The sequence below is a fragment of the Thunnus albacares genome, chromosome 24 (genome assembly GCF_914725855.1).
Source record: "Thunnus albacares chromosome 24, fThuAlb1.1, whole genome shotgun sequence".
Classification (NCBI taxonomy): Eukaryota; Metazoa; Chordata; class Actinopteri; order Scombriformes; family Scombridae; genus Thunnus; species Thunnus albacares.
This window is the reverse complement of record NC_058129.1, coordinates 14,772,281-14,796,932: the sequence shown is the minus strand read 5'-3', so window position 1 is coordinate 14,796,932 and position 24,652 is coordinate 14,772,281. Positions and strand designations below refer to the sequence as shown.

Sequence of the window (24,652 nt, the reverse complement as noted above, 5' to 3'; positions counted from 1 at the left end):
CTCCTCAAAAGAAACAAAACTCATGTTTGAGTTTCAAAGAGTTTACTAAACAGTAAATATAAGGAAATTTGGGTGTAACTTGAATATGTTTTAATTAATTTTGGTTAATGTCAGGGAGATTTCTCTTAGTTTTATGAAAAAAAATGAAATAATAGTAAATATTTGTCCTGGTTGAGTTCACACTAATCGTGATTTTCCATAAGTGACACTACACAAACGTGGTTTTTGTGAGATCAGGCTCAGTTAAATCTGACAGCTTTAGTTTTGGTGGCTTGACGTCACTTTTCAGCCACTGTGAAAATAAATCATGACCTGCAAAGGGCACAGGAAGAAAAACTTTTACTTAATTAGTGTTTTAAATTTAAACATAATCTGCAAAAAAAAGTACATAATTGTGTTTTTTTCTTGATATTTTTCCCATCAGGTTTGGAGATAAATCTGATTAAGGTGATTAAATTTTGGAGGACCTGAGACTTTCCTCATTAGACAAACTAGATTTTTTTTTTTAGTTTATGAGCTGCACTGACATGCTTTCTTCAGTCAGTTTAACGAATCATAAACGTGAAGCGCGATGAGGCTACCGCACTGCAATTCGAGAACTGTTGAGCGCGAAGGACGTCTTGATGGCTCCGTTGATGCAGTTCTGCCTGTTTCCAATTTGTTGTTTTTTGAGATTTTGGCCTGAAGTCAAGATAAATATATATATATATATACACTTGCAGTGTGGTGAAATGTTTACTTTTGCATTGTTGCACAATCTCTGTATCACTTTAAAAACACAAAACTGTGACGTTTTGTGTGCACATGAATGTGGGATGCCCTTGCCCGCAAAGTGCATAATGTTAACTTGTGCACTAATTTGGAAAATTTATATATAGATATAATCCTTTTACGATCAACTGGATTATTTGATATGAATTATACAGCACATAAAACTATCACTGGGAAATGTTGCACACTACCTCAAACCTGTTTTAAATATAAAGGCCTACCTCTAAATCTAATGTGTAACATGACTGTATAATGTACTTGAATACCTGATAACTGTGTCCTTTGCACATCGCAAATACTGAGAAGCTGCTTGACGATAAATGTATTTTTGTACAATAAAAATGAGTATAATATCAGGGTGTCCTCTCATCATTCAGCAGGGATTGCAGTATTAAAGAAATCCACTTTTACTGCATGTCAGAGGTTGAAACATGTTTGTAATTTGTGTTAAAGTACAATTAAAGGGAGCATCTTTAGCTACAGCCGCAATTTTCAGGATAATATGTTTCTCTTTTATTTTGGAAAGTAACTGAACTAATGGAAGATATTGGAGCCAATTTCTGTTTGGTGAATCTTCAAATACCTGAAATGACTTTCCAGGTGTAGAAAACGTCGACAGGTCCTTGTTTGGTGAAAATTGTCCTGTCGTGTCTTTAAATGCTGGTAAAATTCTTGACAACAGCAAATCCTCATCACAGGGTTTTCCTCGGGAAAGAAAGAGTTAATCAAAGATGGTAAGTTTAGCTAGCAGCTCTATGAGGTTGCATAGCAATGCTTTTAACTAAATGCTCACAATGACAATGCTATGCTAACATTTACAAAGTAGCACCGAACAACAACTGATGGGAATGTCATGAGTATTTTATCTTAAACCAAATTGTGACCTCATGGTGGCGCTAGAGGAAAGGTCAGGGGATCACCAGGGTCATCGGGATGCATCCTTTGGGCGTCATAACTGTGTATAAAATTCATCCATCAATAAGTTATCAATATATTTCAGTCTGGACTGAAGCGTACCAACATTGCAGGGCCTAAAACTGATGAAAGCTACTCATGGTGAGTCAAAATTATGATACAGAATCAAAACTGTATCTCATAATTTTGACTTGACATGAATATTTATTAATCATACAAACCTTCTCCAGACTACAATGGGCTTCCATACAGTACATTTCTGATTTTTTTCCTGACACCTGAAGTGTATAAAAACAACTTTTCACATCATTTGGATTATATACACACACAGATATATGCTGACTATTTCATTATGATCTCAGGAGTTTAGACAGTTTTGTGCCACATAAAGCCAAAGTATTTTTCAAATCCCAAAACATAACTTAATAGATTTTTGATCTTTAGTTTCAGACATGTTTTTGAGACTGATGATTGGTTAGAGAATCTGGCAAAAAGTATCAATCTTATAAAAAAGGTATAACTGATTTTGAGCAATAATCCTATAAAATGCTGAGGTTGGTTTAACATACATGTTCATATCTAACGAGTGCAGTTATTATGTAGATCTTTAAAAAAAAAAAAAAAAAAAAAAAAAATCTAATTTACAAAAACTACAAACAAAACTGAAAATAAAAAGCAGCAGAACACAGTAAGAACCATTTCAATAATCTTTATTTCATAAAAAAGTCAATCGGTTTATATCAGATTAAAGAAAGTAGAAACCAATAATAATCAGTTAGCTGGCGAGGCATCTTACAGGGGGGGGCGTGTCTTCTGACGGACTGACCAGAGCGACCTCGACACGCAGTTACAGTTTTACCCAAAAGTCAAGAAAGAAGGCGAAGTTTGAGACCGAACAGGAGCCAAAACATGAGCTGGGCGAAATTAAAAATTAACAGGGAGGAAAAAATAATAATAATAATAATAATAAACTTTGGCAAAATTGTCTTAACATTTTAGTCGGCTTCGTAGTCGCACGGCAAAAAAGCCAACTTGAATATTTACCAAATCTTGGTTCAGATTCATACAAGCAGCGGCCATCGAGATCACATGGAATGTTGTGTCCAAATTACAGAAGGCATTACAACAATAATACCAAAAAAAAAAATTAAAATAAAAAGGGAAAAAGAGGGGGAGTATTCATTTTCCGCTTCCACTGTGAGCCGCAACACATAAAGTTACGAGTAAGGACAGAGCCCTTCTTTTTTTTAAAAATCTTTTAAATAACGTTTAAATGTTTTGGAGTGGTGGTGGAAGGGTGTGTGTGTTTGGGAGTAAAACAGGAGGTAGAAGAGAAAGAAGGGGTGAAGACATTCTACTGCTCCTGCTGCTACTTGTAAAAAAAAGAAGAAAAAAAAAAAACAAAACAAAAACAAAAAACAAAAAAGGAAAAAGCTCATCTGGCGATGGAGGTTTTTAGTCCGCCTCCTCTTCGTCCGATTCAGACTCTGAGGAGAGAAGAGGAAAGATATGTGTCAAGTCTCAACAGCTCAAACATTACGTCAAGGTAAAGTTTAATGGCTTATGTAGTAGTAGTGAAGTGAGTGAAGAAGTGAAGAGAAGAGTCAGTTTTAGTCATTTTAAAGCAAAAATGCCAAATATTCCCTGGTTCATCTTCTAAATTGTGAGGATTTGATGTTTTCCTGCGTCATACAAAATAAGACATCTGAAGGCACTGATAAATTATAAACAAGCATTTTTCACTATTTGACATTTTATAGACAACTAACAATTACTTTATCAGTTAATCTTGATTAATCGTTTTGCCTATAAAACACCAGAAAAGAGTGAAAATGGCCGTTATAAGTTCTTTAAGCCAAAGGTGAGGTCTTCAAATGTCTTGTTTTGTCTGTTCAACAGTCCAAAACTCAAAAGATCATCAGTTTACTCTCATGTATGACACAGAAAGGCATCAAAAGCGCACAGTTGAGAAGCTGCAACCAGCAAATATTTGTAATTTTTGCTCTAAAACAGGACTAAAATGGTTCTAGATAAAAATGATTCAAACTGATAAGATAGTTTTAAGTAGCAGCCCAAGTTCAGAGAGATACTGAAAGTCTAAATTGTCAAAATGTTGTCAGAGGCTTGTCAGAGGGGCTTCGAAGATGAATTATCAGCACAAAATAACTTGATGCTTCCTTCTCCGTGAACCTTAGAAGGAGAAGTTGTGCCAGAAATCTCTACTTGGCAGTTTAAACTTAGAAATGCTGATCTCAGGTAGATTATCTGCTGCAGGCTGTTAGAGGCTACAGATTGGAGGCAGTAGGCAACTGTAACTGCTTACAGCCCTGTTTGCACCAAAACTTCCTGGTACTTTAAAACCAGAGGACCTAATCTCAGGAACTAAACTTGACCCTGTTGTGCAGTTTCCACCGCATATGAGGAACCAGGTAGATCATGCAAATTTGACCCACATGAAACGTAGCATTCACATGGAGGACAAAATGCTGTTAATCATCTGTTGAGTGTTTGATGGTTAGTTATTTCTGCTTATGAACAGAATCACCATGAAACCATCAGAAAGTAACATTTTCTCTTTCTCATTCAGCAGCTTTGTTTTCACTACCGCTGCTCCCTCTCTTTTAAAAGACTTTTAAAAGAGTTTTCACATTGACAGAAATGTCCTCCCATCATCCTTAAATGGTCTTAAATTGATACTAGAGCACTTCCTTGTTTCATGAAGAAGTGGTACACAACATGTAGCAGCAAATACAAATAGTTGCTGTTTTTCTTGGTCTTTTATGATCATAAACTCACTATATTTGTGCTTTGGACACATTTTTAAATATTTTCTGACATTTTATAGAACAAACAATTTAAGAAATAAGCAGATTAATCATTAAAATATAATAAGTTGCAGCCCTACATCTTATTTTGACTTATGTTTGACTGTATAGACCTCCTGAAAGAGTAATATTATTAACTTGAAGTCTAATATCTGATTATCATCACATGTATGCTGGCTCGCTGACGGGAGGGGACCAATTATCATCATCATCATCAGTTCTATTTCTGCTTTTCCTGCCAAGTCATATTATCTGTGAGAAAATGCCTGAGGGGGTGTGTGAGTGGTTTTTTTAAAAAAAATTTTATTACCTTCCTCCGCATTCTTCAGCCACTCGACAAATTTTTTCATCTGCTCGAGGAAAACGCTCTTCCCCTTGGCGACGTGGGCTTCAGTGTACCACTTCAGTATGGCCTCTTCGCTCAGAACGTCCGCTGCGAGGAGGAAGAGGCAAACATTAAACAGCTGTAGCTTCATTTTTAACAAAATGAGACAAACGTCAGTAGGAGTTTGGTGTCTCGATGTGGGTGGGACACCGACCTTTGTAGAGGAGCACCACGATCTTCTGAAAGGCCTTCATGAAGTGGATGTTGTCGTAGCAGTACTCCTGGATCTTCAGCAGCAGGCTGAGCTCAGACAGACCCTGGGAGGTGAAGGCTTTCAGCAGAGGGCTGTATTGCTGCGGGAACAAGAGACAGCATGAAGCAACTCTCATCTCTCGCCCTCTCGGGAGTTATAATGTACGTATAAAAGCTTGTCGGTGCATTAAAGCGTATTGATTGTATCTGTTCTTCAGTTTTATAGCAGCTGCAGCTTCATTTTTTGCCATTTTTGTTCCCATTTCAAGATGAGTTTCACACATTACAAATCACAAATGCTGCAAATTCCGCTCGAGCAGCGAGACAAGTTCACACAAGCCGTCTGCACTGAGCTCTACTGAGTGTGAACTGGACTACAACATTAATATGCACACATCTTTTAAACATGAAGCGGAAAAAGGCTTCCCAAGCAGGTTGGTGCAAAGCAAGGAAGCCATTAGATGCAAAAGAGTGAGAGCTTAATATATTCAATATGTGCATTAATACAGGCACTAAATGGCATGAGGAACACAAGGTTTGAATCAGCAGCTCCTCGAGACTGCAAGCTCTTCCTTAATGATAATAAATACCAAAATGATCAACAGTGCAGTACAAGGTTCCCCATTTCTGTTTTGCAATATGCTTTTTTAATACATAAGACCAATCCTACTGTCAACATGCTGATTATTGTGTAAAAAAAGAAGAAAATGAACTTCAAGCAGAACATTTAAAACCCTTTGCTGATAAAAACAAACTGCTCTGAACATTTGAGGATTTAAATTCAGAACATTTCCAAACATGCCAGAACCTGCAAACACTCAGGCAAGGTTCAGAATATGTTGAATCAGCCTTTTTGGTAAACAACAAGCAATATTTCTCCATGTGTTTGTAACTTGACAGTGCATCAATATAAAAAAAAAAAAAACCAAAAAACCCTAAAGCTAAAAACTCTTCAGAACATTTTAAGGTCTTGACATGAATTTTGACACCTGGACACGCTGCATACCTTCAAGTGTTTGATGGCTTGTTCGGTCACCAGCTCTTCCTTCTTGTTCCACTCCACAGAGCTCATCACGCTGGTCCAGATGATGCCAATCATGGCCTGCTCAGATAAGTTGGCCTTCTTCATCTCCTCCTTGGTGAAGGCGATAATCTGAGCCGAGAGAGGGAGACAAACGCCGCCGGGTTCAGTATCACGGTCACACGTCAAGAAACACGTTTGTAGACAAGCTCAACAGTTGATACCGGATCGCCACATTCCTGTTTCATCAGGAGCACCTCGCGGGATTTGGATTGAAATTGGAAGCCATTTAAAACCTGCCCAGCTCCCATTTTAGCAGCAACTTTCTGGCCGCTTTATACCTGCTTATAAAATGGTTACTGCCTGTATCAACATTGACATCCAGTTCATTTATATTCAACTTCATGACTCATTGTTGCCTTTGTTACTGTTCTCATCAGTAGTTGCTGCTTGAGCTGCTAGTGAGTCAGTCACAAACAAAAAAAAATTATGCAACATGGTAAAAGAGAGGAAGTTCCAGTAATGAGGATGAAAATATGTTTGCAAAGAGGAAGAAATTACATTTAAAACTTCACCTGCACCAACTAAAAGAACATCTCTAACAAGTTTGCAACGATATTTTAAAGATGAGCTGCTTCACCGTTACTGCAATAATAAAGGTTTATTGTTAGGCGTTTGCTATTTTGTCAGCCTTCTGCAGCTTTATCTGTACACAATTCAGAGTCGGATTACTGCAAGGATGTAAACACAGAAGGTGATTTAAGCACATTTAACTTCTTATTGTCAGCAGCAGTGCAGTTGCAGCTTTGCTTTATGATCCTGGAGGAAACAGGAAATGGCCTCACCTCCTTTTGCGGGTCACCGCGGGACATCTGCTCCTGGAGCTCCTTCTGCAGCTCTTTGCGGGCGCCGATGGACTGCTGGTTGCGGGCGAAGTCGGACAGCTCCTTTAGCCCGGCGTCGGTGAAGTACTTAGAAAAATGCTCGCAGCTCCGTTTGTTGGCAGGAAAGAGTTCCTGTAGGTCAAAATACTTTCAGTTTAAACTCTGAAGGTGGTGTCAAATCTCCCAATTTCACATAGTTAATCAGATCAGACAGTTTTTTTTTTACCATCAGCCTGTTGTCCATGCCGACTTTGCGGAGACTGGCGGCAACAGAGTTGATGTCCTTCTCATTGATCCATGACTTGAACAGCTTGACAGCGAAGGCTGCGGATACTCCTGGACAGAGACGACAAGACAAGTTGAATTTAAAATGTCCAGAAATAACTCTTGTGCCCTCGCAAATCTAGAACTGACATTTTGGGACGACCTACAGAGATACACAGAAAAGCTTTTCTATAATATTTGTCCTCACCCTCTTTGACGAGGTTCTCATTGAAGAGGCTGTTCAGGATGGAGGCTGATATGTTGCCATTGGCCAGCAGGATGCCGGTCAACATGGCCAGTTTGTTGCGCTCAGACTCAGTGAACCCCTTTAGAAACAGCAGCAACTGCAGAGGACGGAGAGGGAAAAACAAATACAGGTTTGTTGTGTGTAAGAGTCACTGAGGTTGGTTATTCCCACAAGCTCGATTTGACCCAAATAAAACTTGTTTACAACCCTGCAGGTGCGGCTTCAAATGCAACTTTACAGTCTTGGAAGAGAGATTTGTCTTGCAGCTGTAAAACAATGTGCTTAATGACGCGGGTTATCAATGCTTTCCCACGATACTTGAGATAAACAAACACTGAAACACAAAACTGGTGATAATGAAGAAACTTGCAACAACACATGGAAACTGATTATTCTGAGCCAGTGTTCCCCAAGAGCTGAAACCCTTAAATTAAGAGTTTAACAGTTTTAAAAGGTGAATCACCAGCTGTTTTTTTTATAATTGATTGATCCTAAATCACAAAAATGATTTGTTTCCAGTTTGTTACATGTAAATAATTGCTGGTTTTCTCTGTCGGACAAAATCTGGAATTAAAATATGTCAACTTGGGGTCTAGGAAGTTGCAATGTGCATTTTTCCACATTTTCTGACCAATTAATTGATGCAGAATCAGCAGATTAACTCAATGGATATCATTGGTGCATGTCTCATTACAGCTATAAATTTACCGTGTTTCCAGGTATAAACCAGACAGACAATCAACCGCTAGCAGTTAAAAAAACAGCTGAATTACTGTAAAGCTGTCAGCACTAACAAAGCAGTGGTTTGTGCTTCAGTTCGGTTAAACTAACTGCACATTAAAATGACACACCTCATCTCAGACACACGTCCGACCAGAATGACGAGGTGTAACCTCACAGTTTTAACAACGTAATGCTGGAAAACTCAAGACAACTTCTGAGATTTAAAAACTTGTGTTACATACAAAGAAAAAAAAAACCCCTCCTCACCTTCTTGATCTCCTCTTCGAAACCCTTCTCCAGGTACTTGTAACGCCTGATCAGCTTGTTAAAAACCTGATGTTTAGGGAGGAAAGAAACATTCTTAAAATCAAGAGACATGACAAGAAACGTCCTTTCACGGTTTGCTCGTTTCATATCAGAAGAAGAAGAATGCAAAATCAGATGTGGATCGATGATAGCTGATATTTAACGCTTATAAACAAATGGCTATGATTTCTACCTGAGCATATGCTTGCATTGTCTCCAGGTCTTCTTGTGCCGTGAAGAGGCAGAACTCAGTACGGGTCATGTCGTCAGACAGAGTCCCGCCTGGGGCTGTAGGAGAGAAAATAAAAACATAAAAATCAACCTGTATGCTTTTATTATGACTTTTTACTGATTATATTCCTGGCTACAACACTTTATATGTGAGTAATAGTAATCTACTGCACTTTAAATGTCTGTGCTCTCCTAGAAACTTGTTTAGGTTTTTAAACATATCCGTTATTTAAGATATTTTTTAAGTCTTTCCAAGAGTTTCAGATATCAACTTGCTTCTTTTTACACTCACCCAGCATCCCGCCGGCCACCAGGATGTCAAAGAGTGTCTCTGCATACCGGCGGTAGTCAAGCTTGGCGCCAGAGGCATCAAGGAACTTTGCGACCGCTTCCAAGTCAGTGCCAGTTTGATTCAAGCCTTGTACGATACTTTCTTGAAACTGAGTAGGGTCAAACCTCTCCTTTTCATCTGTGGGAAAAAGATGCATGTGTCAGAAAACCCTCCCAGGAATAAAACATGATTTGTGCATCAGAGACAAACATGTACAGCTGCAGTGATGAACACCAACCTCTTTTCCTCGTTTTGAAACGCTGGCCGGTTAGCGTTGGCTTTTGCTGCTTTTGATTATTCATAAAAGACACCCTGAAACAGATAAAAACACAGAGAGAGTTAATGTTTACTGACGTTTGTGCACAATACACGTTAAAACACGAGCGAGCAGTACTCCGTGTTCCCTTCAATTATGTTTTGTATTGCCAGCGTTTGGGTGTAACTTGGTTTAGTTCCACGTCAAACCTTTGTTGGCTTTAGAGTTCAACAGTAAAATTCTTACAATTAAGTTTACAGCCTGCAGCTAAATATGTACCTTTGATACAGTCGACAATATTCCTTATTGTCAACAAATCCCATGAAAAGATAAAAAACTAACAAGAAACTGATATATCATATTCCTCTGTGCTATGAAGCTCCATTGTTGTCCAAAAACGATTAAAAACACGTCAGTAACTGCCACTGTTTCACTGAGTAACATGTCCCTCCATGTTTTTTTGGACTCAGTCCCTCTTACACCTCCCTGCTTCCAGAAATACTCACTAGATCACCAAATGTGGATTCATCCTCGGATGATCTGAAAACCGTCCAAGAAATTCACTATTTATTAGCTTTTTAATAGAATTTGCTAAAAACTACAATGTTCAGCTATTTAGGAAGTTGCTGTAACATTTACTAAACTGTATTTTTGAGAGACAAGGTGGGAAAATTGTGGAGTATTGGAAGGTTTACTATCTTCAGCTGCGACAAAATGTCCATATTCTTTGATTTTAGCTTCTTAAATATTAATATTTTCATGTTTATTTAGTCTTCTATGACAGTAAATTAAATTTCTTTGAGTTATGGACAAAAGAAGGACGTCACCTTGGGCTTATAGACCAAACTACTTATCAATTAATGGAGAAAATAAATGAGAGATTGATTGATATTGAGCATAATCATTAGTTGCAGCCCTGATAACTAACATATTGTTGGGTTTCTGTGTTTTCATGAAATCTGATGGAGATTAGAGACATTTTACTATACCTGCCTGTTCTTAGCACAACTATATAAAGTTTTTTTTTCCTCTTACTATGCAGGACTTCATGTGCTGTTAATTAACTTCTCTGCAACAGTGCAGAATTACTTTAATATAAAAATAAATCAATTTAAACCTTAGCTTTGATATTAAAACCTTCACAGTCATTTCAACATCTGATTCAACTCTCATCAGTGAGACACACGACAGAAAAGGTGTTTTTAATAATTAATCAAACAGAAACAAAAGGAAACACAAAACAGACAAAAGACAATACGAGGAGGTACAATGCAGCTGGGTGGTGCAATCTACCAGGTGTTGTATTAATTAAACTTCTCAGATAAATTAAGTTTAACCTAGCAGCAGAACATATCGTTTGAGATATTTAAAAGTCCTGTAGATAGGTGCAGAACCGGATATAATGATTCATTTTCCAAACTTCAGTTGGCTGATTGTACGTTAGCACTGGTTAACTCGGGGCCTCACCATGCGCTGGTTAGCCGGGCCCGCTAGCTGGCTAACCATGTTTGATAAAATATACGCTTAAAAAACTAACACAACGAGCAAATATGCCATTAAACAGAACCTGTTGTCGAGATGTCATCATACAAATATTAAAAGTATACAAAGAATGCGTGAAAGTCGTTGGAAAAGTGTAGTTAAGAAAGCTAAAATTGGCCCTCAAGCGGCGCCCATGATGGCAGAATTCCCGGTTTAAAGACGATATTTTACACACTCTAATCCGACACTAGAGCGTCTTTAAGTGAAGCTTTATGTGTGAAGCGATGCGGAGATTGTGTAAATGTAAATACTCACCGAAATTAATGCAGATAAAAAACGGTTGATAACCAGGGGAATGAAACCAAGTGTCGAGTCTATCTGCGGCCCAAACAAAAAGACCTTCCCGTCAGGACTTCCGCAGGCTCCGCCCGCTGCGCATGCGCGATTTAAAGGGGCTTCCCGTTCATTAAAAAAAAAAAAAAAAAAAAAAAAAAAAAAGACGGTACACTGATTTATAGATAAAGTTATGTGTATTTTATATGAATATAGTTATAAATACAATATATGTATTTACAAGTATGATTTAGTTATTTCTGTTCAACAAAAAAAATTACATTTTTATATATATTTTTTAATGTATGGATTTACAGTATTTTACAACTACATCCATATCTGTGTAATATATATATAAATAGTTAATTTAATTATTTATTACATAATTTCATATTCAATAAATGCAGTATGATTCAGTAATTTTTAATACAAACTTGATCGATTAAAAGGATGTTTTTGGTTTTTTTTAGACATTTCTATTTTTAAAAAAAATGTATTTACCAGTTCCAATTTTCAGCCTACAGCCTTTAAAGGGCAGGTTCACAGTTTTTCAAGTCTGTCTCAAAACAAGGAGCCCAGATGAACAGTGAAACCTGTTTTTCTTGCTGTAATCATTCCTCCTGTTCATACTGACCGTTAGAAGATCCCTTCATAATGCACTCACAATGTAAGTGATAGAGGCAGCGATCACACAATAAAGAGCGAAGATAACTGAAGTGTGATTGCTTGCAAAATATAATCATTGTATTTTCAATCAATCAATATAATGATTATATTTTGCGATACAAATGCTTAGAGATTAAACAACTGATTAGCTGATGGAAAGAACATCTGCAACATTAAGTGATCCAAACTCAAACTATTCTCTGGTCTCCAATGTGAGGATTTGCTTCTTTTCTCTGTTTGATATGATTGTAAACTTTGTGACTGTTTGTTGGACACAACAAGATATTTGAAGACGTCACCTTTGGTACTGGGAAACTGTGATGGATGAATCTGTGAGTCGCACAGATTTAGCAGGTCAGGCAGTTGCCAGATGAGTTTACCATCACATCAAATGTCTCAATGGACATTTAATTGAAACAGAAAGAGAAAAACAATGGTCTGAAATTATTATTGAATGGCTTAGAAAAAAGAAATCATAAGAATAAAGAAAGATGTCATACGTACCTGCAGTTGTGCTGTTGGGCCATAAAAACTGTCTGGAACTGATTGATTTATCATCCTAAAGGAAAACATGTGACATGAAGCTTCAGTACTTACAGACCTGACAACACAAAGTTTCATACTGACCTGCTTGTCAGCTGGTGACAGTTGACTCTCCTCAACATGACGTCAACTAGTGAGCTGATCTTCTTTGTCAATGGCAAAAAGGTGAGATTATACATTATTCTATTTGTATCAATGGTGAAATTTGACTTAAAATAAGGTAGAAGGAGTCATTGTAACAGTAACATTTTAAATATCATATAGCTTAAACCAGAAGATCTATAAGAAATGTGAATAGCACAGGTATCTGACAGTTATTAAAAATAGTTTTAAATAAATAAATACGTAACCACTGTACTGTAAGTTGTACTGTGGGGATATTACTGTAATATCACAAGTTATAAACATGATAAATAACATGTTGACAGTTAAAGGTTAAATATCTTCAAGAATATTCAGTGAAAATATTTGGGAAAGTAGTGAAAAGTTTTGCCTAAATATGTAAAATATATTATTTACATACTGAAACAGAAGCTGCATAATAAATTTTGTGTTTTTGACTATTATGATGACAAAATGTTCCTCATAACCATGAGAGAAACTTAAAAGTGACGATAAGAGAAAACTCATCTACAGTCTTTTGTGTCTTATCTACTTCTGTTCCAGTAAGCGATATCCTACATTTCCCACAATGCTCGAAATATGTATTTCAACACCACTGTAGCTGACCAAAAAAACATTTCTTTAATTTGTAGTGCATTGAGCACAGTTCTATGTTCAGATTATTAAACCCTCTGAGACAAATTAGCTTCCAACAGTAAGAAACACAAAACAAACAAAAACACTAATGGGATCAGTGTAGAAGACGCACAGCTTCACTATTGTTTTCTTGAGAATCTAATTATGGAGAACCTTGCAGAAGAATTAAAGAAACATTTACTTTACATTAATTTACTTTTTGTGCACCAAGAATCAATTACAATGTGCACTATAATTCCCTGTAAAACAACAAATTGTTGTTATTGCATTCCCGTTTGAGTACAGATTAACAGATTAAACAAATGAGATGTGATGTGTAACTTTGCAAGCTTTAGAGCAGCTAGCTGGCTAGCTGTTTCCCTCTGCTTACAGTCACTATGCTAAGCTAAACTACGTGCGTCCCGAACTGGTGTTACACTGTATTTGGTGACCCATTAGATTCTGTGACCTGCAGTGTTGGATTCAGATCCAGTATTCAGATCCTTTACGTAAGTATCAACACCACAATGTAAAAATACTCCATTACAATAAAAATCTGCATTTAAAATCCTACTAAAGTAGTAGTTTTACCAGCTAAGTTTACTTAAACTTCTAAAGTAAAAGTACTAGTTTTGCAGAAAATCAAGCCAGATTTTCTGCAAAATTAGTACTTTTACTTTAGTACTTTTAAGTAGGATTTTAAATGCAAGACTTTTACTTGTAATGGAGTATTTTTCCATTTTGGTATTGCTACTTTTACTTAAGTTAAGGATCTGCGTACTTCTTCCACTGCTGCAGGTCACAGAATCTATCTTCATACAGACAGATTAGTTTAGTACCAACCCTTTCATGTAACTCTCAGAAAGAAAGCAAAATACCTTGAAATGTCAAAAGCCTTTAAAGACTTTACAAGTGAACAGATCAAATTATTAAATCATCTAAAAATTCTACTCTTAACTCAACTATTGATTGACCCGTTTATTTAGATATTGCTTTTTAAATGTCTTAGATTATATAAGCATCATCTATCAATTGATTTCTGTTGTGAAGTGCTATATTAAATGCTCATTTGTCTAATTAAATATCAATTAATGACAATTTCTAGTCATATTTCAGTAAAAGGCTAAAGAGGCTCATGAGAGTCAGCAGACTGCAGCTCCACCTGTGACCCGTCATCCACGGCACATCACACACACTGATCAGTTAGCATAACAAAGAGGTTATTTAACCACGACCGATTTAAACGTCCTCTCTGCTTATATGTATGAAGTCACCTGACGGAGGGCTGATGCTCATACAGCTCTAATTTTATGGTTTTCTGCTGTTGTTGTGAAACTAAAGAAGTGATAATGAGCTGTTTGATGAGTAGTGTGATGTTTCTTTTCCTTCTTATCTGTGCTCCTCACTTATTTTGCCCTTTGTTTTGTTCTCTTTACTTCCTTTTCTGTCTCTCTTCCAGGTTGTTGAGAAGAATGCTGATCCAGAGGAGGTGCTGCTCAGCTTTCTCAGGAGAAAAGGTTCACTCTAATCTTCTCTACTATATTCTATTTTTCCAAATAACACTAAAAACACCTATTATCATAAAAATCATGTTGTTAAAGCTCACTGCAGGTTACATATAAAATTAGGCGCAATAGTAGTGTATTAACTAAATGTATAATATCATAAAATATGGATTTATTTATATATATGGTAATATATAACTTAATTTTGGAACTGTTTATTGAGTTTAATTTAAAATAAAAAGATTATGTGTTTAATTAAAGCTGCAGTAGAGAGGCATCTTGTAGGGATGATCTATCATTTACATGTATTTGACCCGTCTGTTCCTCTCCCGTCCTCCCAGTTGGTCTGACTGGTACTAAGTACGGCTGTGGAGGTGGAGGATGTGGCGCCTGCACGGTCATGGTGTCCCGATACGACCGCAACCAGGAGAGAGTTGTGTATCCTTTTGTGCTTTAACAAGCGAACTTTGTGTGACTGTGACTTCCTTTAATCTAGCCTGAGTTTAAACTTAGTTAAAAGATGCAGAAACCAAACAGGAGTTCGGTATCCATGACCTTTGAACCATGCAGACACTATACAGTCAACACCTGCCTGCAGCCAATCGTCACCCTGCACGGCGCTGCTGTAGTGACGGTAGAAGGCGTCGGCAGCACCAAGACCAAACTGCACCCTGTTCAGGTGACACATCTTTCAGACATGCCTTTTTTTTTACTGAAACTACATCGGGTGTCATCTGCTGTTGTAACATCTGGTTGTTTTCCACTCAGGAGCGAATAGCGAAGGCTCACGGCTCCCAGTGTGGCTTCTGCACTCCAGGGATGGTGATGTCCATGTACACTCTGCTGAGGAACAAGCCTCAGCCAACCATGGAGGACATCAGGGAGGCTCTCGGAGGTAAAAACAAAGATTTTTTTGAAGTATTGATGAAGAGAACTTTCAACAATTATCTGCAACAACTAGATGTTGCAGATAATGTAGATTAACTTTAGTGTGCTGAAATACAAGGTTTGTGAAAGTTTTAGACAAGAGAAGTTTAGCTGATTATTATAGCAAATATTAAGTTATTTGGGGCAATATTTTAGTTACAAGTACGCTGTTTTTACCTGTAAGAAAAATGCCAAATTCAATTATCTTTGGAGCATTCCTTTAGCTTAAGTAACCTTATATAAATTAATTACACTTCCTTAATATGTAAATGAGTAAGTATATATGTTTTTAAAAGCACTGTTAGTGCTCCTTGAAACTCATAAAGCTGTAAAACTGCCACAAGCACTTGTTTCAGTCCTTTATTTTTATTATTCTAGGGAATCTTTGTCGCTGCACAGGCTACAGACCAATCATTGATGGATTTAAGACTTTCTGTGGAAGTGAGGTAAGTGTTGAGTTGACCTGTGTTTCACCAGTAAAGTATAATTTTCCTCCGATTCAAAAATCAAACCACTGATGATATATAAACTCATATGACTGAGATGATTTACCCATTAACTTCATGTTTAAGCATCAGAAAATTATCACAGTATTCACATAACTAACGGTGAAATCAATATTCTCAGCCGTCATCTGGCTGCTGCCAAAATGGAGGCGGCAGCGGAGGGAAATGCTGCACAAACAGCAGCAAAATGAACGACAGCGAGGAAAGGGATGTAAGTCAAAACATCATGTTGGTCGTCTTAAACTTCTAATATTTGTTAAACATGCATCCCTGTGCTGCTGAGTACAGCCTACACTTGATTTAGTAAAAGGTAATGTTGACTTTTTACTATACTGGATGTGACAGTAAGTAAAGTGTTGTTCTCTCTCTCTCTCAGATCTCTCAGGAACTCTTCTCATTGGACCATGTGTTACCTCTTGATCCCTCTCAGGATCTCATCTTCCCTCCGGAGCTCATGGTGACTCTTTTATTTGAGCTAAAAGAGATAATTACACAGAATTATTTGTTGTAGGAGTTCAGTTGCCCAGTGAATAAAAACCGTGAAAAAAATCAACACATTTGTCACCTCCTAGACAAAAACACGACGCAAAAGAAAAATCTTAACTCCCAAATTATTTTTTCTTTTCTTATGTAGATTATGGAGAAGAAACTTATTGGAGATGCTCTTTATTTCCAAGGAGAGAGAGTGAATTTGGTCGCTCCCTTTGAGCTGTCGCACCTCCTGGAGCTGAAGGCCAAACACCCCGCTGCTCCACTGATCGTCGGCTACACAACCATCGGTACAGCTTTACTGACCTTACTACTCAACAATGGCTTCCAACTGTGACGAGATTTCTTATCAAACATCTACAGAAACTCCTCAAAACACACAAAAAAATGCTCAGTTTGTTCCAAAGATGCATATCTGGATGGACAATGAAAAAAATGGATTGTGGTTTACTCTAATTTTGTCATTTACTATTGATATTAGGACCAAAGATGCTTCTAAAAGGAGTCCATCATCCTCTGGTGATCTATGCTGGAAGGATTTCAGAGCTCAGCACCTTGACATGGGAGAAGAATGGTTGGTTTGCTGGTGCCTTTTAGTTTGGATCACGGTCATAACTTTAAATCCCCACCTGCTAAAATTTGGTAATATATCATTTTTACCTCGATTGACCAAAAGTTTTTTCCCATTCCGATTTTCTCGGCCAAGAAACATTTAAACTTTAAGGAACTTTAAAATATATCAGTCATTTGTAGTTCTTGAGATTTTAGGTTGTTGTAGCAGCAAGTTGTGGGAGGTTTTATCAACAAAACAAATTTAAAAAAGCAATCTAGCTTAATAAATGACATCCAATACTTCATTCCCAATCTTCCTCCTCATATTTCCTGTCATCTCTTTACTGACAACTTGCTAACGAAGACATAAAATGCTCCAGAAATACCGGAGAGCGACTAAAATAGCTAATATGCATGGCCGTCGTCTCCTCACCTGTCCTCCAGGTGTGACAGTCGGAGCTGCCTGCAGCCTCAGCACGCTGAAGGAGGAGGTGGAGAGGGCGGTGGTGGAGATGGAGGAGGAGAAGACCAGAGGATATCGGGCGTTGCTGCAGACCCTTCGGTGTCTGGCTGGAAAACAGATACGTAACATGGCGGTGAGGACATTTTTAAAAATTCACTATAGCACATTTAACAACAACCTGCTGACAAAATACAAACACAGCTGAGAATAATCAAAGCTAATATTGGTATCAATCATTTTTCAGCTATAGCAGGCCATTAAACTATTAAAACATCATTAATTAAGTGATGAGTAATCCACTATTGTCTTTGCAGACTATTGGTGGGAATCTCCTCAGTGCCAATCCCAAATATGACCTCAGCAGTGTTTTGGCTGCTCTGGACTGCACTCTGCATGTCATTTCTAAGGGTAGGTTGGATAATAATTGCTTATACGTGTTGGTTTTTCATGCATTTATCAATCAATCAATCAATCAATTTTCACAACAAATAACAAATCACAACAAAAGTCATCTCAGGGCACTTTTCACATAGAGCAGGTCAAGACCGTACTCTTTAATTTACAGAGACCCAACAATTCCCCCCATGAGCAAGCTACTTGGCGACAGCGGTAAGGAAAAACTCCCCTTTAACGGGTAGAAACCTCAAGCAGAACCCGGCTCTTGGTGGGCGGCCATCTGCTTTGACCGGTTGGGTTGAGAGAGAGAAAGAAAGAGGGAGGAAGAGGGAAGACAGAATAACAACAATCATAACAAAAACAATAAGTAGCAATAGCCAGGGAAGGACGCCAACAGGACCACGAAGGACCGCGAAGGCTAGGCCTGCAACCCAGGCAGTCTAGGCCTATAGCAGCATAACTAAGGGCTGATCCAAGGTGAGCCTGGTCGGCCCTAACAATAAGCTTTATCAAAAAGGAAAGTTTTAAGCCTACTCTTTATATCTAAGAACTTCTCGCATTTGTGTTTTGCTTTTGTTGTAATCTTGTTTTAAAGTCAAATCTGGCAAGTGACCAAAGAAAATTTGGTTTGTTTTGTGTGTTTCAACCATAAATTCTTTAGTTTCAACTGTAACACACCAGATAGTTTGAAAAAAACACAATAAATCCCCATAAATTTAGATAATCTGAGATAATTTTAGTATAAATTTGTATGACTGATCTCCCAGCTAGTCAAATCACAAAGTAAAGAACCATTACAAACTATTACTGCTCATCTATGTGTCTGTTTTCAGTTATACACAGAAAATGTTTCTCATGTTTTTCTGTTTATCTTCAGATGGGATGAGGAACGTGCCCTTAAATGAAAAACTCTTCACTGACTTTGGAAAAACAGCCCTCAGGCCGGATGAAGTCTTACTGTCAGTCGACATCCCCTCCACCAAACCTGTGAGACCTGCTGCTTTAACATTCGGTTCACCAGTTACAGGCTTAGCTGATGCTCGTGAGAGGAATAACAGTGTAAAACCGAACTCAACGGGAGCAACAATGAGTTTAAATTCAGCGTTTTAGCACCTAAAATATGCCTTCACTTTACATTACAACCAGACATTTTCTGGAGCATAGCAGTTTATGGATTGGAGCACATCGAGCACATTTACATGGCCCAATATACATGTTTACGTAGTTTTTTGTTTGTTTGTTTGTTTTTTTAAAGTGCAGGTTGTGAATGAAAGATTCTATAGCATCCAGTTTTCCAGTCTCTCATGTCAGAGGTTCAGAGAAGCCCTTGAACACACCAAAAAGGGAAAAAATGGACAAAAACATGCATTGATAACGTAACTTTTACAAACATTACTTTTCACATGTACGTTTCTAGTTTATGGTTTACTTTGAAAAATCATTTTAAATATATACAATTTCTAATTAATGGGCTAAAATATGCAAACCCACCAGTGTGATCTTTCAGAGTTTCATAAGTATTTTGCATTTAGGATCAAAGAGTTTGTCTAAGGTTTGAAAATTTCCAGTTTTTGGTTGTATCAGAAATCAAACTGGGGCAGACAGGAAATGCATGCAGCTACCAAAATCATCTATTTGTCTATACATAAAAATGTATGCCATTACAATCATCTGAAATATGTTATAATCAGATGAAAAAATTCTACATTTTGAGTCAGAAACTCATCATGCATGGCTCTGTTGTGTCCTCAGTGGGAGTTTGTGGCGGCGTATCGACAGGCCCAGAGAAGAGAGTTTGCCTTCTCCTTTGTGAACGCCGGGATAAAGGTGGCCATCAGAGAGGGATCCGACATTGTGGAGTCCCTCAACATCTACTATGGCGGAGTTGGATCGACTCTGGTCAAACCAGGAAGGACATGTCAGCAGCTTGTCGGCCGGTAACTCAGTTTGTTCGATGGATGTTTGCATGTAGCCAGCAGCATTTTGTACTTGGCTTCCCCAAATTAATACAATGAACAAGCAGCTTAAACAAATCAAATGTTTCTGCTATGTTTTGTACCATTAAATCAACGAAATTTAGGTGTGATCACACCTTTAGATCTGTGTACTGATGATATTTTGACTCATCTACCTTCAGTAAATCCACTGCAGAGCATTCAGAGCTGTAACAGATCTAACCCTGATGTTGTCCAGGTCGTGGGGGGAGGACCTCCTCTCTGAAGCCTGCCGCTTCCTGAAAGAAGACGTGGACGTTTCCCCAATGATCCACGGAGGGAAGGCAGAGTACCGCAAAACCCTCACCATCAGCTTCTTCTTCAAGTTCTACATGCAAGTCGTCCTGGAGATGAGAGACAGAGTCAGCAAACTATCAATACTGACCAATTATGAATTATTAGATAATTGTTACAATAGTAACTGTTCATTTGAATACTTTGTAGGATGTTTCGGATGTTGATCTTCCTCTGGAGTATCTCAGCGCACTCAAGCCCTTTAAGAATGAAGTGCCTCAGGGTCAACAGTCCTTCCAGGTTGGCACTCACACCGCAGATCATCTCTACACAGATCACGTAGAGAGTGTTTCATACTAGGCTTGTCTTGGAGAGCTTCAATAAATGACATAAACTGACCAGAGGAACCCGGGTATTGAGCATTAAAAGTATTTTTTATTAAAGAACTCTTTAACTATCATCATTTCTCATAAATAAGTTATACAAGCACACAGTTTAGGATTCTTTTGGACTTTATTGGCTGAATCTGAGTCCATTGTGGCCAGAAACCTCAGTTTAGCCCAAAAATCATCATATCATTAAACCAATTAAATCAAAATGTTCTTTTTTTCAGGTAAGTTTTGTAAACTTTAAACATTTAATGTTTCTACATGCTTTAAAGGAGAAGTTTATAAGTTTATTTGCTTATTTGCTGATACTTAGATGGAAAAGTCGCTACCGCTCTCATGCGTGTACACTAAAAACAGTTAACTTAGCTAGCAAAACTGTACAAAAACCAAAGTATAAAACCAATTTGTGGTTGTAAGAGGGCTGCATATGTCTTTTCACAACATGTCATTTTTACATTTCAGTTTTTGTGCAGATTAAACAACATATAATGTGTTAATTAGGGAGCTTTAGATGTGTTGGTAGGCAAATTTCTTTACCTTTGACAGAGCCAGGCTAGCTGTGTCTCCTGGTTTCCAATCTTTATGCAAAGCTAAGATAAGTATCTCCTGGCTTTAGCTTTATATTTAGCATATAAACATGAGAGTGGTGTTAAAAGTCTGACTCTCAACAAGAAGATGACGAGGTGTATTTTCCTTAAAATAATTATTTAAATTCCTTCAATTTTTGTCTTTTTGACAAACTGAAGAATATAATTTCCAGCTTTTCTTTTCAACTGAAACAAGTATATCATATAATTGGTTTTAAAATGTGTTCTTGCTCTTATCTTTTTGCAGCTTTTGTTTCAGATGGTAACTCATGTCGTCTGTCTTTCATTTATCACTTATTTTATCTTGAAACTGAGTATAATTCAGCATTCAGCCTATCGTCATGCCAACAGGGGTTTGGATGGTAACCTACATTATGTGTGGTATCTATTTTCACACTTTCTCTGTGCCTGTGTGTCCTCGCAACCGCCAAACTGATGCTGAAACAGACTCCAACAAAAACTCCTCTGTGCCTCATTAGCTCCACGTAACACTCCTGTCTCTGTGGCATTCATTTATCTGATCAAACAAATCAGACCGTCAGACTGTGTTGTTTCCACCGTCCCACAGCTTGTATCAAAGGCCCAGCCCTCTGCTGACCCGGTCGGCCGTCCCAGCATGCATCAGTCTGCCTTCCAGCAGGCCACTGGTGAAGCCAAGTACTACGATGACTTGCCGTCAGTCCAGGGAGAGCTCTTCATTGTCATGGTGACGAGTACCAGAGCCCATGCAAAAATCATGTAAGTGTCAGTTCACTAGTTCCCAGGGAAGTTTTACTGCTCTGATAAAAGGTGATGTAACACTCCCTGGTGGCCATATTAGAGGATCACAAGCTAGAGGAACAGCTGCCACCAACCAATCATTAATTAACTCTGCTCTGGCAGGCAAAAATTGGTTTGGTCATTTATTCAGCTAAAAATACTTCCACTGTGATGTAAGCAAGCACTTACATCAGACAGACACTAACCATCGCTGTTGTGTCTCTCCTCATAAATCAGCAACATCGAAGCGTCAGCTGCTCTGAAGATGCCCGGCGTGGTCACCTTCGTCTCCGCCGGAGATGTTCCCGGGACGAATCGTAGACTCTGGTTCAACAACCCCGAGGAACTGTTTGCAGAAGAAGAAGTACTTTAAACTCCTGGTCAAACATCACATCAATGTCTAGAAGAAGTTATCAGATGTTTTGTAAAGGATGATGCCAATATTTTAAAACTGAAGTGAAGACTCAAAAACATTCTGTGCAAATTTTCTTTTCTTGACTTTAATTGATTTTTCTTCAATCAATTAGTCGATAAAGAGATACTCAATAGTCAACAATACTGATAATTAATGCCAAATATTTCAGTTTCTCAGTTTTTGGTCAATCTGGGTGCTTCATAATTTTCTGACATTTAAGTAATTGATTAATCTATTCAATTAATTTAAAAAAAAATCAACACATGTATCAATTATGAAAATAATTGTTGGTTTCTGTCCTAAATATATGTAATGTAGGATTACTCCCACCACCAAATAAAACCAACGTTAGCCAATAAACAATAGTTCAATCTAATCCATACAAGTCTGCATATTTTATTATCATTTTCAGTAGATTTCTGCAGTGTCTAAATGCTGTTTTAGGGGCTCTTTGGAGGAAAAATCTGTTTTTTCTTTGCTGTTTCTACATTAACGCCATCTGGTGTGTCTGCAGGTGCTTTGCGTCGGTCAGATCATCGGTGCCGTGGTGGCGGAGAGCAGAGAACAGGCCAGAAGAGCAACTGAGAAGGTCCAGGTCACCTACCAGGACCTCCAGCCTGTCTTCTTCACCATAGAGGTACCACGACCAAACTCTTGGTTCCAAACTGGGGATAGAAATGAAGAGTAGCTAATAGTTACAGTCAATATTTCATTTCTGGGTGTTTGTAAAGACAATAAAATGGCTTGTTTTTATCCTCCAGGACGCCATAAAGCACGAGTCTTACTTTGAGCCCAAGAGGAAGGTGGAGAGAGGTGACGTGGACGAGGCCTTGAAGAACGCTGAGCATATTCTGGAGGGTAAACGATGTTCACATGAATGTATATAAAGCTAAAATGTTCTGGCTCTTTATAGTTTCATGTTATGCTGTCTGCAGATGAGCTCTATATGGGCGGTCAGGAGCATTTCTACATGGAGACTCAGGGACTGATTGCTGTTCCCAGAGGAGAGAATGAAGAGATGGATTTGTATGTCGCCACTCAGCACGGTGCCTTCACTCAGGTCAGAGAAAGACCTAAACTAGTGGTTTTAGTTCAATCCCGTGCACTTTAAGGAAAACGACTGATTGGCTAGTTTTGTCTCCCTGCACCAGGAGCTGGTCGGCATGGCACTGGGCATCGACTCCAACAAGATCACCTGCCACGTGAAGAGGCTGGGCGGAGGCTTCGGAGGCAAAGTCATGAAGATCGCCTCTCTGTCTGCTATCACTGCAGTCGCTGCACACAAGTAAGAACAAAGCCTGTTTGGCCTCATCAATATGTGGAACAGAAATGCTTTCTGACCGAAACCAAATCGACATCGGGGGATCTGAAATACGCTTTTATCTTTAAGGACTGGGAGGGCTGTACGCTGCTGTCTGGAGCGAGGAGATGACATGCTGATCACCGGCGGCAGACACCCGTTCCTCGGGAAGTACAAGGTGTCGTGTTTATGCAAAAATCACTCACATCTTCTAAATCCCCTCCTTTAAGTACAACTTCAGTTTAACTTCTCACCTTGCTGCAGTGATGTAGAAGTGTACCCCACGGTGTGTCGGTACATCGTGACATCACTAGTGGGTGTGGTTACAGGTGCAACAAAGCAGAATAGTAGACTTGAACAGCAGGGCAGTGAAACACACTCTTTTACTTTGTACACTTGATTTTCTGTAATAATCATTGGTTTAACAGTGGTTAATGTGACTGTTGATGTGTGGGATTTTATCTAATTTTAACTATTTTTAAGTTATTTGAAAATAGTAATCAGGACTATTTAGCAATTTATGAAACCTAAGGAAACTGCAGCTCAGTAACTTGAACAAATAAGGCAGCTGGATTTCAACTGTTCTCCTCGTTCTTGTATCCTCCAGGTCGGATACAACGACGATGGCACCATTGTAGCGGCAGACATCACTTACTACAGCAATGGAGGATGTACGCTGGACGAGTCGGCATTCGTAAGTGAACAGAGACATTAGTTTGTGTTACATGAACAGTCTTAGAAATATCACAGATGCTTCGGTGCGTAACATTTACCGTGTTAGTTAGTAGTTAGTGTTAGCCCTTGCCCTGGTGAACTGCAGGTTCATCTTTATTGTCTCAATAGTCCCTTTCACATCTGATGAGCTACATTCAAAAAAGGGCATTTCTGTTTTGATATTTATTATTTTATTATTATCAGACAAAAGACATTTAATGATGTCAAATTTTTATCTGAGATCATGAGCTTTTTTTCTAAGAATTATTTCAATATCACTATATCCATACATTTGGTAATCAGGTTTGT

The 24,652-nt window shown here is 38.2% G+C and overlaps 2 protein-coding genes and 1 long non-coding RNA gene across 3 annotated transcripts in view; 1 reads left to right on the top strand and 2 right to left on the bottom strand.

The window, feature by feature from the left end:
- Window positions 1–2,379: 2,379 nt before the first annotated feature.
- On the bottom strand, window positions 2,380–11,279 carry bzw1a (basic leucine zipper and W2 domains 1a). Its single transcript, XM_044345149.1, has 12 exons — window positions 11,149–11,279; window positions 9,334–9,407; window positions 9,057–9,233; window positions 8,727–8,821; window positions 8,495–8,560; window positions 7,466–7,601; window positions 7,220–7,329; window positions 6,955–7,125; window positions 6,095–6,241; window positions 5,051–5,189; window positions 4,822–4,944; window positions 2,380–3,173 (listed from the first exon to the last, which is right to left on the bottom strand). The coding sequence occupies exons 2-12, from the start codon at window positions 9,395–9,397 to the stop codon at window positions 3,142–3,144; spliced, it is 1,260 nt and encodes a 419-aa protein (XP_044201084.1). The 5' UTR covers window positions 9,398–9,407; window positions 11,149–11,279; the 3' UTR covers window positions 2,380–3,141.
- Window positions 11,280–11,786: 507 nt separating this feature from the next.
- LOC122976301 lies at window positions 11,787–20,170 on the bottom strand. The gene is made up of 3 exons (XR_006400896.1): window positions 20,083–20,170; window positions 17,526–17,662; window positions 11,787–12,391 (listed from the first exon to the last, which is right to left on the bottom strand). It is a non-coding gene; the product is annotated as an uncharacterized LOC122976301 (long non-coding RNA).
- The window catches only part of aox5 (aldehyde oxidase 5), a 17,476-nt gene continuing 5,221 nt past the window's right edge, over window positions 12,398–24,652 (top strand). Inside the window, exons 1-24 of the mRNA XM_044344703.1 lie at window positions 12,398–12,540; window positions 14,573–14,630; window positions 14,960–15,056; window positions 15,189–15,297; window positions 15,387–15,513; window positions 15,924–15,991; window positions 16,173–16,262; window positions 16,428–16,508; window positions 16,686–16,830; window positions 17,022–17,114; window positions 17,537–17,688; window positions 17,870–17,963; window positions 18,829–18,938; window positions 19,704–19,888; window positions 20,145–20,307; window positions 20,390–20,479; window positions 21,724–21,893; window positions 22,152–22,278; window positions 22,844–22,966; window positions 23,091–23,187; window positions 23,265–23,389; window positions 23,481–23,614; window positions 23,720–23,807; window positions 24,237–24,323. Of these exons, the coding sequence (XP_044200638.1) occupies window positions 12,496–12,540; window positions 14,573–14,630; window positions 14,960–15,056; window positions 15,189–15,297; window positions 15,387–15,513; window positions 15,924–15,991; window positions 16,173–16,262; window positions 16,428–16,508; window positions 16,686–16,830; window positions 17,022–17,114; window positions 17,537–17,688; window positions 17,870–17,963; window positions 18,829–18,938; window positions 19,704–19,888; window positions 20,145–20,307; window positions 20,390–20,479; window positions 21,724–21,893; window positions 22,152–22,278; window positions 22,844–22,966; window positions 23,091–23,187; window positions 23,265–23,389; window positions 23,481–23,614; window positions 23,720–23,807; window positions 24,237–24,323 (2,658 nt within the window). The 5' untranslated portion in view covers window positions 12,398–12,495. The remainder of the gene's footprint in view (window positions 12,541–14,572; window positions 14,631–14,959; window positions 15,057–15,188; window positions 15,298–15,386; window positions 15,514–15,923; window positions 15,992–16,172; window positions 16,263–16,427; window positions 16,509–16,685; window positions 16,831–17,021; window positions 17,115–17,536; window positions 17,689–17,869; window positions 17,964–18,828; window positions 18,939–19,703; window positions 19,889–20,144; window positions 20,308–20,389; window positions 20,480–21,723; window positions 21,894–22,151; window positions 22,279–22,843; window positions 22,967–23,090; window positions 23,188–23,264; window positions 23,390–23,480; window positions 23,615–23,719; window positions 23,808–24,236; window positions 24,324–24,652) is intronic.

Excerpts from the sequence above, each read along its gene's own strand:
- bzw1a (XM_044345149.1), bottom strand. The coding sequence starts at position 9,397 with ATGAATAATCAAAAGCAGCAAAAGCCAACGCTAACCGGCCAGCGTTTC. Across the intron at positions 7,330-7,465 it reads TGAGAACCTCGTCAAAGAGG|GAGTATCCGCAGCCTTCGCT; the intron begins GTGAGGACAAAT and ends GTCTCTGTCCAG. Across the intron at positions 4,945-5,050 it reads CGTGGTGCTCCTCTACAAAG|CGGACGTTCTGAGCGAAGAG; the intron begins GTCGGTGTCCCA and ends TCCTCCTCGCAG.